This window comes from Alosa alosa, chromosome 19 (assembly GCF_017589495.1).
Source record: "Alosa alosa isolate M-15738 ecotype Scorff River chromosome 19, AALO_Geno_1.1, whole genome shotgun sequence".
In the NCBI taxonomy this organism is placed as follows: domain Eukaryota; kingdom Metazoa; phylum Chordata; class Actinopteri; order Clupeiformes; family Clupeidae; genus Alosa; species Alosa alosa.
In genome coordinates this window covers 1,903,685-1,918,118 of record NC_063207.1, presented here as the reverse complement: position 1 = coordinate 1,918,118, position 14,434 = coordinate 1,903,685, and the positions used below count along the sequence as shown (strand labels likewise).

Below are 14,434 nucleotides of genomic sequence, written 5' to 3'. Positions count from 1 at the left end.
TATGCGCTGTGCTGGTGTGTTACTGGACGGGACGGTGTGTGTGGAAGTTCTGATTTGTGAATCCCTATCCCCCCCCAGACAAGCCCACGGTCATTCTGTCCATAGAGCCACGGTCAGTGCTGGGGGGAGAGAGAGTCACCTTCACCTGCCAGGCCACAGCCAACCCACCTATCATGGGCTACAGGTAGGTGTGTGTGTGTGTGTGTGTGTGTATAATACTGGGTTGGGCCAGTGATAGTGTGTATGTGATGCTGGGCTACAGGTAGGTCTGTGTGTGTGTGTGTGTGTGTGTGTGTGTGTGAAATTGTGCTGCTTTAGGTTGGGCCTGTAGTAGTGTGTATGCCGAATACTGGGTTGACCCTCTAACCCAACTTTGTGTGTGTGTGTGTGTGTATGTGTGTGTGTGTGTGTATGTACTGTGTGTGTGTGTGTGTGTGTATCTGTGTGTGTATCTATGTGCGTGTGTGTGTGTGCATCTGTGTGTATCTGTGTGTGTATCTATGTGCCTGTGTGTGTGTATGTTTGTCTGTGTGTGTGTGTGTGTGCTTTGTGTGTGCAGGTGGGCTAAAGGAGGTGTGATTTTGGACTGGGCCAGGGGATGGGTGGTGTATGTGGCGGCTGGAGTTTGATACATCCCTGCTTCCCTGCGAGGCAATGTGTCCTGTGAGGGTCGTTCAGCGCTGTGGGCAGCGCAAGCGTCCCGGCAGCGATGGTGGGCGGATCCACTGTGGTGAACACACACACACCGCACACTCCCACACACACACCTACCTCTACACCTGCCTCCCCACACACACACACACATACACCACCTGAACACACTCCACCACACACACTGAACACACACACATCTCCTTCCACTGAATCTTCCACTCAGACCCTCCTCCTGTCTGTCCTCCTTTCCTCTTCTCCTCTCCATGTCCTTCCATCCATTCCTCCTTCCTCTTCCTTCCATTCCTTCAGGCTCCTCATTCCCTTCCTATGTCCATTATTTCCTCTTTCCATCCATTTCCATTCCCTGTTATCCACCATTTCAGAACAACACTTGGCCATCAACTGGTCTTTAAAACACCCAACATGGACCATCAACTGGTCTTTAAAACACACAACATGACCATCAACTGGTCCTTTAAAACACACAACATGGCCATCAACTGGTCTTTTAAACACCCAATATGGCCATCAACTGGTCTTTAAAACACCCGACTTATGACCTCCCACTTCCTTTAAAACGCAACATGGCCATCAACTGGTCTTCGTAACCCATGGCCATCAACTGGTCTTTAAAACATGGCCATCAACTGGTCTTCAAAACCTACAACATCACCATTATGACCATCAACTGGTCTTTTTTAAAAACCACCTGGCATGACCATCAACTGGTCTTTACAGTTTTACAATTTGTTTACACATTTTTTAAAACTCTGTGTCTACTATTTTCAAAACTCCACACACAAAGTTGCTGCGATACCAAAGAGCCTCAAAATCTGCAACAAAATGACACACAGCATTCCAAAATGTCAAAAACACATGCTAGAAAACAGAAGCATTAGCCTCACATTTAAACTTTTGTCGCAGCCATGACATTTGGATCCACATCATGTACACACTGTTTGCTCAAAACCTAAAGCTCTTCTGTCTTAGGCTTTCTATGTATTTCCATACAAGGAGTGAAAGTTATGGTATCAACAAGAGGGTTTTGCGGTACAGTATAAATAAAACCAAAAATAGTGATTTTTCCCAAATCATTTGCTGTTGCGAATACAGTATTTTTGCAGCAGCAAGAAAAAAGCAAAAGAATACAGTGACCACCAGATGTACGTAGGTTTTTGTCAAAGACAAGTGTGTGTGTGTGTTTGTGTGTGTGTGTGTGTGGAAATTAGGTCTTTAGTATGTTCATAGGCCTATAGACCCTTTCAGCTGCAGGAAAAACAATTCTACAGTAAAGAGTTCCTTAGGGATTTCTGGAGGCACAGAAAATATATTGAGCTAATGGTACTGTAACGCGGGACAAAACAAAAATAAAGTAAAAGACAAATTACATGAAGTCAACTTTTGTAGAACATTACTGTAAGCTAAAGAATCCGATTACTGTAATTTTCAAAGTATCTACAATGGTTCTGAATATTTCAACCAATCCTCTAGGAGCAGATTGAAAGGGGTTATACCTACAGTATATAGAGACTACATCTATTCATAGCCATATACTAAGGCAATGATTGGATGGTGTTCAATGTGAAGTAAAAAGAGTGTTTACACATGTGAGAAAAGAGAGTGAAGCACTGGTGATTTGGTGTGGCATTTGATGGATTGTGTGTTTGAAGAACAGAAATCAAGTTACTTCCTGTTAGATTTTTGTGTTTGGTAGAAAATTGTGTGTGTGGTGTTGCAAATGTGTTTAGTCAATTGAAACTAGGTCAAACACTGAGGAGTAGTGTATGGTTTTTGCAATTTGGTGTGGTTATGATGTTTGGAACATGTTTAGAAAATTTTGCTGACAAGCAAAAAGGAATTTGGGTATTAACCAGTTAGAAAAAACTGTAAAACACACAATATCACCGGCCACGACCAACTGGTCTTTTAAAACACCTATTATGACCATCAACTGGTCTTTTTGAAACACCTGAGCCAACCATCAACTGGTCTTTTAAACTACCACAATATCACCATTATGACCATCAACTGGTCTTTAAAACACACATTTGACCATCAAAGCTGGTTTAAAACCTATTATCACCATTATGACCATCAACTGTGCTTTTAAAACCACATTTGACCGGTACCTCCCTCCCACTCTCCTTCCACTCTCCCTCTCCTTCCTTCCCTCCTCATTCCCTCCTCCCTCTTCCTCGGTCGGTTGGTCTCCGCCCATGGTGGTCGGGACGTTGGTCGGGGCCGATCGACCCTGAGGAACCTGCCAGGTGGAACACGACAAACCCCTCCCACCCTCACCTGGACCAAGGGCCACTAGCATGGTGCCACCACCACCCTGCCTGCCTCCCTTGTGGTCTGTTAACCCCTTATACATGCGCCTGAACGTGCACAATTGCCAGCCACCACGTGTACACTGTCCTGCATATGGTGCCACACATGCACTTCACATACATACACATATCTGCATAATATATGGTACATACACACTACACTATGTGCATACTATATGTGATGAGATGATGATGATGATGAAGATAATGGCTTAATGTGTGTTGATCCCCACCGGGTTCTCAGTAATAACAATCAGCTGTACCCACCAGTCTGGCGAGCCGGCGGGCCTTGAGCAATGCCAAAGCCAGCTTCGTCCACGAATAAATTCCGGAAAGACCGAGGGGTCTCCCCTCGCGGGTCAGGTCAGACATGCACTCCACACTCACTGAAACACACTCACTCACACGGCACTGCACCGCTCTACACAAACACAAACACCGCACACACACACACTCACACGAAACACACTCACACACACTCCAGACACTCCTCACACAAAACACACTCACACACACACCTCCACTCCATTCCCTCCACTCCTCCACCAGATCCTTCCTTCCCTTCCTCCTTCCCTCCATTATTTCACTCCTTCTGCTCCAATACTCTTTTTATCTCTTGCCCTCTTGCATTACTTTCACTATCTTTGCGTGGTGCCTTTCCGGCCACTGTCCCTCCTTCTTCCTTCCATTCCTTCCTTCCATTCCTTCCTTCTTAAAATATTTCAATTGAATATTCATGAATATGGTCAGGGTGTATCGGTCCATTAAGAACTCAAAAGTATGGTCCTGGGGCAGGCGGGCCCCCTGACCACTCCTCCACCCCTGAAACCTAAAACCCACCACTCACCCCACCACTCACACACTCACTCACTGAGCACACTCACACACACACACCGCATATCACACACTCACACAGAGCTTTTGTGGTCACTTGTTGCTGTTCCCTTGTGTGTGTTTCTATGTGTGTGTGGTATCCAGAAGATTGATTTGGAAGGAGCATTGTTTCACTTTCCCCTTAAAACAAAGAGAGATTGTTGAACTGCTTAAATCTGGTATTATTGTGTGTGTGTGTGTGTGTGTGTGTCAGAATTGTTGAACTGCCAAATCTGTGTGTGTGTGTGTGTGAAATGATATTGTGTGTTGTGTCAGAAAGATTGTTGAACTGCTTAAATCTATTGGGACTCAGAAGGATCTGATACCAAATGATGTACCCTTGTGTTCACTTTGTGCTGTCCCTTGTGTGTGTGTGTGTGTGTGTGTGTGTGTGTGTGTGTGTATGATTGTGTGTGTGTGTGTCGCGTGTGTGTGTGCGTGTGTGCGTGTGTGTGTGTGTGTGTGTGTGTGTAGTGGTTTCTTTGTTGTCCTGGTGACCACTATGGTGGCTGAGCTAGAATGTCTACCCACTTGACAGGAGAATGAAATCCCGTCCACAGGGGTTTTGATATCCAAAAGTATAGGAGGTTTTATTACAAATAAATGAAAAATATAAAGGCTAGTAAAGGTTAATCCAAATAAGGTTGCAAGATTTGGGGAGACACCCTCAGGTAGCATCACCTGCCCAGCCCTGGGTTAAGAGCCAGAGCCCACTAGAGGGAGACTGCCCTCCAGGCACCTGCCATACAAGGTTAAAGGCCACACTGGGGGAGACACCCTCAGGTAGCATCACCTGCAAACTTACATACAGGTTGAGCCCGACCTGGAGATGTTTCACAAAAGACAGTGACAATGGTTTTAGCTCCTACAGTTTAACTAGCAGTATATAACAAAATTGCTATCAGAAAAGCAACCTTGAATTGAATTGAATTGAATATAGATATACTGTATAGAATGTGTAGAAGTGAAAGTATAAATTGTGAAGTGTGTGTCTGTGTGTGTAAAAGCGTGTGGTGTGTGTGGTGATGTAAAAGTATAAATTGTGAGATGTGTGTGTGTGTAAAAGATATAAAATTGGTGTGGTGTGTGTGTGTTGTAGGAACAAATTATTGAAGTGTGTGTAAAAGTATAAAGGTATGAAGTGTGTGTTTGTGTGAAGAGGTTGTGGCATGGAAGTAATAACAGTATATAACTATAAATCTAATAAAAGCAACTAGCAGATTGGATTGAATATGGAGCATACTGTATAAATGTAGAATTGAAAGAGAAGTATAAAATTGTGAAGTGTGTGTGTGTGTGTGTAAAAGTACTAAAGTATGAGAGATGTGTGTGTGTGTGTGTGTGTGTGTGTGTGTATAAAAGTATAAATTGTGAAGTGTGTGTGTATGTAAAAGTATAAATTGTGAAGTGTGTGTGTGGTAGTATGTAAAGTACTCATCATTGAAGTGTGTGTGTGTGTGTGCATTAAAAGTATAAATTGTGAAGTGTGTGTGTGTGTGTGTGTGTGTATGTCTGTGTGTATAAAAGTATAAATTGTGAAGTGTGTGTGTGTGTGTAAAAGTATAAATGGTGAAGTGTGTGTGTGTGTAAAAGTATAAATTGTGAAGTGTGTGTGTGTGTGTGTGTTTGAGTCCCCATAATCTCAGTGATCACGGTCCAGTATGTATCTGCGGTCAGAAGGGGCGAGGAGAAGTCTGCAGCACTACGCAGCCAGCACCCCGCCGAGACAGATTGTGAGCCCCCCTCTCTCTCTCTCTCTCCCCACTAGAGCCATGAACAAGATGGGGAGGCATGTGTGTGTGTGTGTGTGTGTGTGTGGCGTGTGTGTGTGTGTGGCGATGTGTGTGTGTGTGTGTGTGTGTGTGATGTGAAGTGTGTCTGTGTGTATGATGTGTGTATAAGTAAGTAAGTAAGTATAAGTATATATACTCTTTGAATTTGGCCCTGCATTTATCCCAACTGCGGACTAGTGAACACACTCAGCACACAGTGAACACACAGTGAGGTGAAGCACACACACATCCTCGCGAAAGTGAGCTGCCTGCAACAACAGCGCCGGGAGCAGTGAGGGGTTAGGTGCCTTGCTCAAGGGTACCAGCCACGCCTACTGGTCAAGGTTCAACCGGGCAACCCTTCTCGGGTAACAAGTCCCAAGCGCTTAACCAGTAGGCCACGGCTGGCTGTGTATGATGTGTGTGTGAGATTATGACATGTGTGTGTGTGATGTGTGTGTGTATGTGTGTGATGTGTGTGTGTATGATGTGTGTGTGTGTGTGTATGACGTGCAGGACGTGGTGTGTGATGTGTGTGCGCATGACGCGGTGTGTGTATAACGCAGTGTGATGTGTGAGGTGTGTGTGTGTGTATAACGTGTGTATAACGTATGTGTGATGTGTGTGTGATGTGTGTGTATAATGTGTGTGTGACGTGGTGTGTATAATGTGTGTGTGACGTGTGTGATGTGTGTGTGTGTGTATAATGTGTGTGTGTGTGTGTGTGTGTGTGTGTATAACGGTGTGTGATGTGTGTATAACGTGTGTGTGTAGGTGTGGGCCTGGAAGGAGAACGTTCTGGAGAAGGAGAGGGGCACTCTACTGGAACGCTACACAGTGGAGCAGAGCAAAGCTGTACCACAGGGGGGCGCTGTTCTCTCCACACTCACCATCACCAGCGTCATAGAGGCCGACTTCCAGTCCACCTACAACTGCACCGCCTGGAACGCCTTCTCGACCTGAACCATGATCATCACCCCAAGATTGTACATTATTAGACATTAATTAATAAATATCATTGACATTAATAAAACATTATCAACAATAATACACCTAATGGTCGCGTGATTGGCACAGAGCTGTTCCAGTGGGCATCACGCTGGAGGGACCGGGCCGGCTCCTCACCGCTGCTGCTCCTTCCTCACCTGGCCTCTACCTGCACCAGCCAAACTGGAGTGTGTGTGTGTGTGTGGAGTGTGTGTGGAGTGTGGAGTGTGTATGTGAGTGTGTGTGTGTGTGTGTGTGTGTGTGTGTGTGAGGAGTGTGTGTGATGTGGTTTGTGTGTTTGTTTCAGTGTGTGTGTGTGTGTGTGTGTGTGTGTGTTTGTGTGTGATGTGTGTGTGTGTGTGTTTGTGTGTGTGTGTGTGTGTGTGTGTGTGTGTGTGAGTGTGTGTGTGTGTGAGAGTGTGTGATAAGCCTTGTGTGTTTGCTCTGTGTGTGTGTGTGTGTGTGTGTGTGTGTGTGTGTGTGTGTGTTTGTGTGTGTGATGTGTGTGTGAGTGTGTTTTGTGTGTGTGTGTGTGTGTGAGTGTTTGTGTGTGTGTGTGTGTGTGTTTGTGTGTGTGTGTGTGTGCGGTAAAAGCAAGTGCAGTGTTTGAGAGAGTGTGTGTGTGATGTGTGTGTGTGTTTGTGTGTGTGTGTGTGTGTGTGTGTGTGTGTGTGTGTGTGTGTGTTTGTGTGTGTGTGTGTTTGTGTGTGATGTGTGTGTGTGTGTGTGTGTGTGTGTGTGTTTGTGTGTGTGATGTGTGTGTGTGTGTTTGTGTGTGTGTGTGTGTGTTTGTGTGTGTGTGTGATGTGTGTGTGTGAGTGTTTGTGTGTGTTTGTGTGTTTGTGTGTGATGTGTTGTGTGTGTGTGTGTTTGTGTGTGGAGTGTGTGTGTGTGTGTTTGTGTGTGTGTGTGTGTGTGTGTGTGTGTGTGTGTGTGGTGTGTGTGTGGGTGTGTGTGTGGTGTGTGTGTGTGATGTGTGTGTGTTTGTGTGTGTGTGTGTGTGTGTGTTTGTGTGTGTGTGTGTGTGTGTGTGTGTGTGTGTGTGTGTGTACAGTGCTAACGGAGGCTATCTGCCCCCTGCAGGCCACCGGGGCGTGGCGCTGAAGCCGGACATTAAGGTGGAGACGGTTAACAAGGAGACACACAGCCTGGAGGAGGAGCCTGTCAACGTTTCCACGACGACTCGCATGGTCAAGGCCATGTACTCTGTGAGTGTCCAAGGCAACGTGCCTTCCATGGAAACGGCAAAGTGCAGCCCTCACACTACGCCTGCTGAAAACGACTGAACATGACCTTTCACCCTCTCACACCTGCTGATAACGACTGAACATGACCTTTAACCCCCTCACACCTGCTGATAAAGATCTAACATGACCTTTACTACATCCTCTAATACCACCCCTGAATCAACCTCTACCACAACCTCTAACCCAACACAACCTCTACCACGACCTCTAACCCAACACAACCTCTACCACGACCTCTAACCCAACACAACCTCTACCACGACCTCTACCACGACCTCTAACCCAACACAACCTCTACCACGACCTCTAACCCAACACAACCCCCACCTAACATGACACTTAGCATGACCTTTAGCAAGACCCCTAGCCCTCCTGAGGCCCTAATCTCGCCCTCCCTGACCCTAATCTAGAGGCCCTAATCTCGCCCTCCCCTGACCCTAATCTAGAGGCCCTAATCTAGCCCCTCCTGAGGCCCTAATCTAGAGGCCCTAATTTTGCCCTCCCCTGACCCTAATCTTGCCCTCCCCTGACCCTAATCTAGAGGCCCTAATCTCGCCCTCCCCTGACCCTAATCTAGAGGCCCTAATATAGCCCTGTCCACCTGGTTTTCTGCTGCTGACTGACTAACCTTCCTTTTCTCTGAAAGCCACCTTAAGCTGATGGCCTGTTCTCCTCCTCTCTCTCCTCTGCTCCTCCTCTCCTCCTCTCCTCCTCTCCTCCTCCTCCTCTTATACCCCCCCTGCGTGTGCCTGTGTGTGTGTGTGTATGTGTGTGCTCTATTTTGTGGGCGTGCCTGTGTGTATATGTGTGTGTGTGCGTGTGTGTGTGTATGTATGTATGTGTGTATATGTGTGTGTGTGTGTATGTATATGTGTTTGTGTGTGTGCATGCATGCATGCATGCGTGTGTGCGTGTGTGTGTGTGTGTGTGTGTGTGGTCTGTGTGTTCCGTCTGACACTCTAGTTTCTCCCCTCTGTCTCCCTCTCTCCCTCCACTCAGCCCTTCAAGGAGCACATGGAGCTCAAGCCTGACACACACACCGAAACACACACACCGCAGAGCGAGGAGTACGAGCTCAAGGTACACACACACACACACACACACACACACACACCATAAAGCAACGGGTGCAGCCTGGCTGTTAGACAGATTATTCAACAGGTAATAACTGGATTTATGACATGGATTGATTGGCACCTCTGCTAAAGGTAAAAAGAGGAATATAAAATCATCTTTTGAAATTGATGCCCCTAAAAAAAAAAAAAGAGGAAATATCCAACCTTTAACTCATTGAGTGCCAAAAAAGCGTAATATTTTTTTAGCTTTTTTTTAATTACGAAACTAGACACTCTAACACACCTTATATGTGATTTTGGGAACTCTGTGATGAATAGAAATTAAATATATGACGATCGAAAACTCATGAAAACGCACAATCTGGACATTTTATCATAACTCGGTTGCTGCTTTGGCCGATCAGTGATGCATGCACGCCAGCTCAAAACCAGGCCATTTTCGGTGGGTCTATCACTAGGTGGCAGTCAGGGTCTCAGATCACTTCCCGAAAGTTTACAGGCAACAGGCAACTCTTCATATTTCATGAAAGACGCGTTTATCTCCATTTCTAGAAAAAACAGCGATTTTGATGAAAACTAGCCACTGTTTAGCTTGGGATTTCTCAGGAACAGAGGCGTGTAGAAATACATGGTTTGCACCCACCGAGAGCTTAAAGTCTCACCTTATAAACGAGCCATTGTATGTGTTCATAGCTATAACATAGAATATGCTGTGGCTGTACAAATATCATCAACAATGGTCTAGATTGCTGGCACTCTAGGACAAAGCTTCCGAAAACAGCTTGGCATTCAATGAGTTAATGACACCAATATTCTTTGTGAATGAATAATGTATCATAAATAAATAAATGTTCTTCCTTAAAATACAGGTGCAAGTATACATACCCCCATGTTAAATTTCCATAGAGGCAGGCAGATTTTTATTTTTAAAGACCAGTTATTTCATGGATCCAGGATACTATGCATCCTGATAAAGTTCCCTTGGCCTTTGGAATTAAAATAGCCCCACATCATCACATATCCTTCACCATACCTAGAGATTGGCATGGTGTTGTTTTTACGTAAGGCATTAAGATCAATTTCCAGAAGATGATTTTAGATTCCTCTTTTTAGTCAACTTTAGCAGAGGTGCCAATCGTTCTGGAGGGTACTGTATGTCCAGTTATTTTTCCAGCTTTCATTTCCTAATTAATATCATCCAAAACATTATTTGTGCTAGCCTGGCCAACTTGATCAATATTTTCTTTATCCACAACTTTCCTGATCTGATATTAACCAAAAATTGTAACAAACAAATAATAAAGAACTAAACTAAGAACTAAACTGGAAACTAATATAGACAAAAAAACTAAGAGGAATAACTTCACTGTGCTGGTGTTTTTCCACTATAAATACTATACTATATATTATACTATAAATAATATACTATAAATACTATACTATATATTATACTATAAATAATATACTAGTCTATAATACTATACTTTATTATACGGCTCTTCTCAATGCAAGTAGAACGCTCCATTGACTTGAATGGGATTTCCCATTCTACCGGTCATTGTTTTCGTCTAAGGACCTCTAAATAATGACCGCTGTCAATGGCAATAGATTTGCATTCAAAAGTGATGACAGACAGTTGATCAGCTGTGTTCTAAAGAACGTTTGATTCAAGTTCAGCGTGTGTTGCGAACTATTTGTTTCTTAGCAAAAGCCACAATGAAACGGTAACAAATAAATGTAAAGAGACAGATCGTGGAGTGTACTTTGTCGTTTTGGCAAGTAGCCATATAATGAGCGGGATAATGTACAGAACGCTGGTCATTATAGGGAAAATAAGTCCCCTGTCATTCGCTCTGTGTTTTTCCACTATAAATCTATACTATACTATAGTCCACCTGTTAAGTGTCTCTCTGTGTTTTTCCACTATAAATGCTATACTATACTATAGTCCACCTGTTAAGTGTCTCTCTGTGTTCACTGATGCCCATGTGGTTGTAGACAAACAGAACATAAATGTGTGCGTTTGTGTGCAATTCTGTATATCTGTGTGTGTGTGTGTGTGCAATTCTTTATATGTGTGTGCGTGTGTGTGTGCGTGCAAATCAGTATATCTGTGTGTGTGTGTGCATGCAATTCAGTATATCTGTGTGTGTGTGTGCAATTCTGTATATCTGTGTGTGTGTGTGTGCAATTCTGTATATCTGTGTGTGTGTGTGTGTGCAATTCTGCATATATGTGTGTGTGTGTGTGTGTGTGCAATTCAGTATATCTGTGTGTGTGTGTGTGTGTGTGTGTGCAATTCAGCATATCTGTGTGTGTGTGTGTGTGTACAATTCAGTATATCTGTGTGTGCTTGTGTGTGTGTGTGCAGTTCAGTATATCTGTGTGTGTGTGTGTGTGTGCAATTCAGTATATCTGTGTGTGTGTGTGTGTGTGTGTGCAATTCAGTATATCTGTGTGTGTGTGTGTGTGTGTGTGTGTGTGTGCAATTCAGTATATGTGTGTGTGTGTGTGTGTGTGTGTGTGTGTGTGTGTGTGTGTGTGTGTGTGCAATTCAGTATATCTGTGTGTGTGTGTGTGTGTGTGTGTGTGCAATTCAGTATATCTGTGTGTGTGTGTGTGTGTGTGTGTGTGTGCAATTCAGTATATCTGAGTGTGTGTGTGTGTGTAATTCAGTATATCTGTGTGTGTGTGTGTGCAATTCAGTATATATCTCTGTGTGTGTGTGTGTGTGCAATTCAGTATATCTGTGTGTGTGTGTGTGTGTGTGTGTGCAATTCAGTATATGTGTGTGTGTGTGTGTGTGTGTGTGTGTGTGTGTGTGCAATTCAGTATATCTGTGTGTGTGTGTGCAATTCAGTATATCTGTGTGTGTGTGTGTGTGTGTGTGTGTGCAATTCAGTATATCTGTGTGTGTGTGTGTGTGTGTGTGTGTGTGTGCAATTCAGTATATCTGTGTGTGTGTGTGTGTGTGTGCAATTCAGTATATCTGTGTGTGTGTGTGTGCAATTCTGTATATCTGTGTGTGTGTTTGCAATTCAATATATCTGTGTGTGTGTGTGTGTGTGCAATTCTGTATATCTGTGTGTGTGTGCAATTCTGTATATCTGTATCTGTGTGTGTGTCCCAGGACCCGACCAACGGCTACTACAACGTCCGTGCGACGCCCCAAGATGAGACTCACCCGTCGTCTCGCTCGCTGCTCTATCAGGAGTTCCGCCCAGTCAACCCCCCACCAGCCGCCCCGGCAACCGCCATCCCGGCAACCAACCGCAGCCTCGCCCCCATTGGCCGCTATGAGGTCCGCCCACAGTCCCGCCTCTCCCACCCCGGATACTCCCACTTTAACACGGTTGCCCGGGCAACGCAGAGCAAAGCCCCGCCCAGCACAGACTTTAGTGGAGACTGCGGCCTTCTGACCTCCACCAATCAGGTGGCCTATGACAGCTACGCCTACCCAACCAGCTCGCAGTACACCCAGTACAGGCTGGGCTTTGCCCCGCCCCTGGAGGAAGGGCCAGCCTATGAGATGTACCCTACAGGACAAGGGGCGGGACAAGGCGTGGCCTCCGAGCAGCCATCGGCCAAATACGGAAGTGCCGCCCATTTCCCATACAATACCCCGCCCACTGAACACTCACAAAAACACACCCAGAGGATGCAGACACACGTGTGAGACACACACACACACACACACATATATATATATATATATATAAATACACCGCCCTACAATATATACACACACATACACACATATGTACCACCAAGCAAAGTACTTACATAATCATTCCAAAATGATCAAATTGAATGCTTTCATACAAACACACACACAGGCACGCACACACACACACAGGCACGCACACACACACAGAGACACACACACACACACAGACACACACACAGACACACACACATGCACACGCACACACACACACAGAGCTGGAGCACTGCTCTTGGCCTCCGGACCTCCAGATCATCCGATGGCAAATGAAGACATTTTGAGCTGGATGACCGTTGTGGACTTCAGCAAAGGACTGCTCTCATGCAGCAATGTATTTGTGTTCCTGTGACCGTGTGTTTATGTGTGCATGTTTCTATCAGTGAATGTGTGTGTGTGTGTTTGTGTGTGTTGAGGATGAGACAGTGAGAAAAGAATTGTGTGTATTTGGATACGGCTGTGAGAGAGCTGGGTGTGTGTGTGAGGTTATGTCCGCTGTAGCGTTTGTTAAAGATGATGGACCAGGGTCTTACGCAGCATGTCCACTAGGTGGGGGTCATGCTTGCAAACCAGGCACAGCTCATTTAGGTCATCAGTGTTGACCTGTTCTGCACTCTGATTGGCCACTAGTCGGCATCGGTGAGCTCTGCAACACCAGTCGTGTGTTGTCATTGGTCAGAGTCACACCAGTCCTGTGGTGTCATTGGACATGTCAGAGTCAGAGACTAAAGGAGAGAGTGGAGTGACCGCCTCTAGGTATCGTCAAAGGACACTGGCCAGCCTGCTGTACCCAAGGGAGGGTACATCTGTGTGTGGATGGTGTGTATGTGTGTGTGTGTGTGTGTGTGTGTGTGTGTGTGCACCACCCCTGGGACGTGGTCAATCTAAAACCACGCTGCAGTGTTTAGCGATGTGCAACAGGCGTTAAGGTGCGTTCTGTTGTGTGTTGTGTTTGGTGGCTGGGTTAGAGGTGCCAGTCTACTGCCATCTACAGGTGGAAGATGAGTAGGACAAGTGGGGAAGAAATGAAACGTATTTACACTTTGTCTCCAACAAAGCAAACACACACTTCATCAGGCTCGAGAAACACACACACACACACACTCCTCAACGCGGTTTATGTTGAAACAAATGCTTTTTGCTTTTGTCAGGACTGAATGCAACCCAGACTAGTGCAGTAGTTAGTCACGACTAAGGTCACAGAGATGCTGATGATTAACCCAGACTAGTGCACTAGTGATGTGATGATTAACCCAGGCTAGTGCACTAGTGATGAATAACCCAGGCTAGTGCACTAGTGATGAGTAACCCAGACTAGTGCACTAGTGATGTGATGATTAACCCAGACTAGTCCACTAGTGATGAGTAACCCAGACTAGTGCACTACTCCATGGTGATTAACCCAGACTAGTCCACTAGTGATGAGTAACCCAGACTAGTGCACTAGTGATGATTAACTCAGACTAGTGCACTAGTGATGATTAACCCAGACTAGTGCACTACTCCATGGTGATTAACCCAGACTAGTGCACTAGTGATGAACAACCCAGACTAGTGCACTACTCCATGGTGAGTAACCCAGACTAGTGCACTAGTGATGAGTAACCCACACTAGTGCACTAGTTAGTCACTATTCTGATTAGGATCAGAGACTTTACTCTCTCTCTCTGGTGTGTGTGTGTGTGTGAGAGTGTGTTAGAGTGCATGTGTCTTGCCTTGTGTCTCTGTTGTAACTGTGCTTTTATTCACCAGTCTGGCTCTGAGTGTGTGTATG

At 45.3% G+C, this 14,434-nt stretch overlaps 1 protein-coding gene across 1 annotated transcript in view; it reads left to right on the top strand.

Moving 5' to 3' along the window:
• kirrel1b (kirre like nephrin family adhesion molecule 1b) overlaps positions 1–14,187 on the top strand; it is a 68,821-nt gene extending 54,634 nt beyond the window's left edge. The window contains exons 4-10 of the mRNA XM_048228243.1: positions 79–184; positions 6,196–6,208; positions 6,404–6,549; positions 6,707–6,804; positions 7,700–7,824; positions 8,863–8,943; positions 12,070–14,187. Coding sequence (XP_048084200.1) covers positions 79–184; positions 6,196–6,208; positions 6,404–6,549; positions 6,707–6,804; positions 7,700–7,824; positions 8,863–8,943; positions 12,070–12,615 — 1,115 coding nt within the window. The 3' untranslated portion in view covers positions 12,616–14,187. The remainder of the gene's footprint in view (positions 1–78; positions 185–6,195; positions 6,209–6,403; positions 6,550–6,706; positions 6,805–7,699; positions 7,825–8,862; positions 8,944–12,069) is intronic.
• The last annotated feature ends 247 nt before the right edge of the window (positions 14,188–14,434 follow it).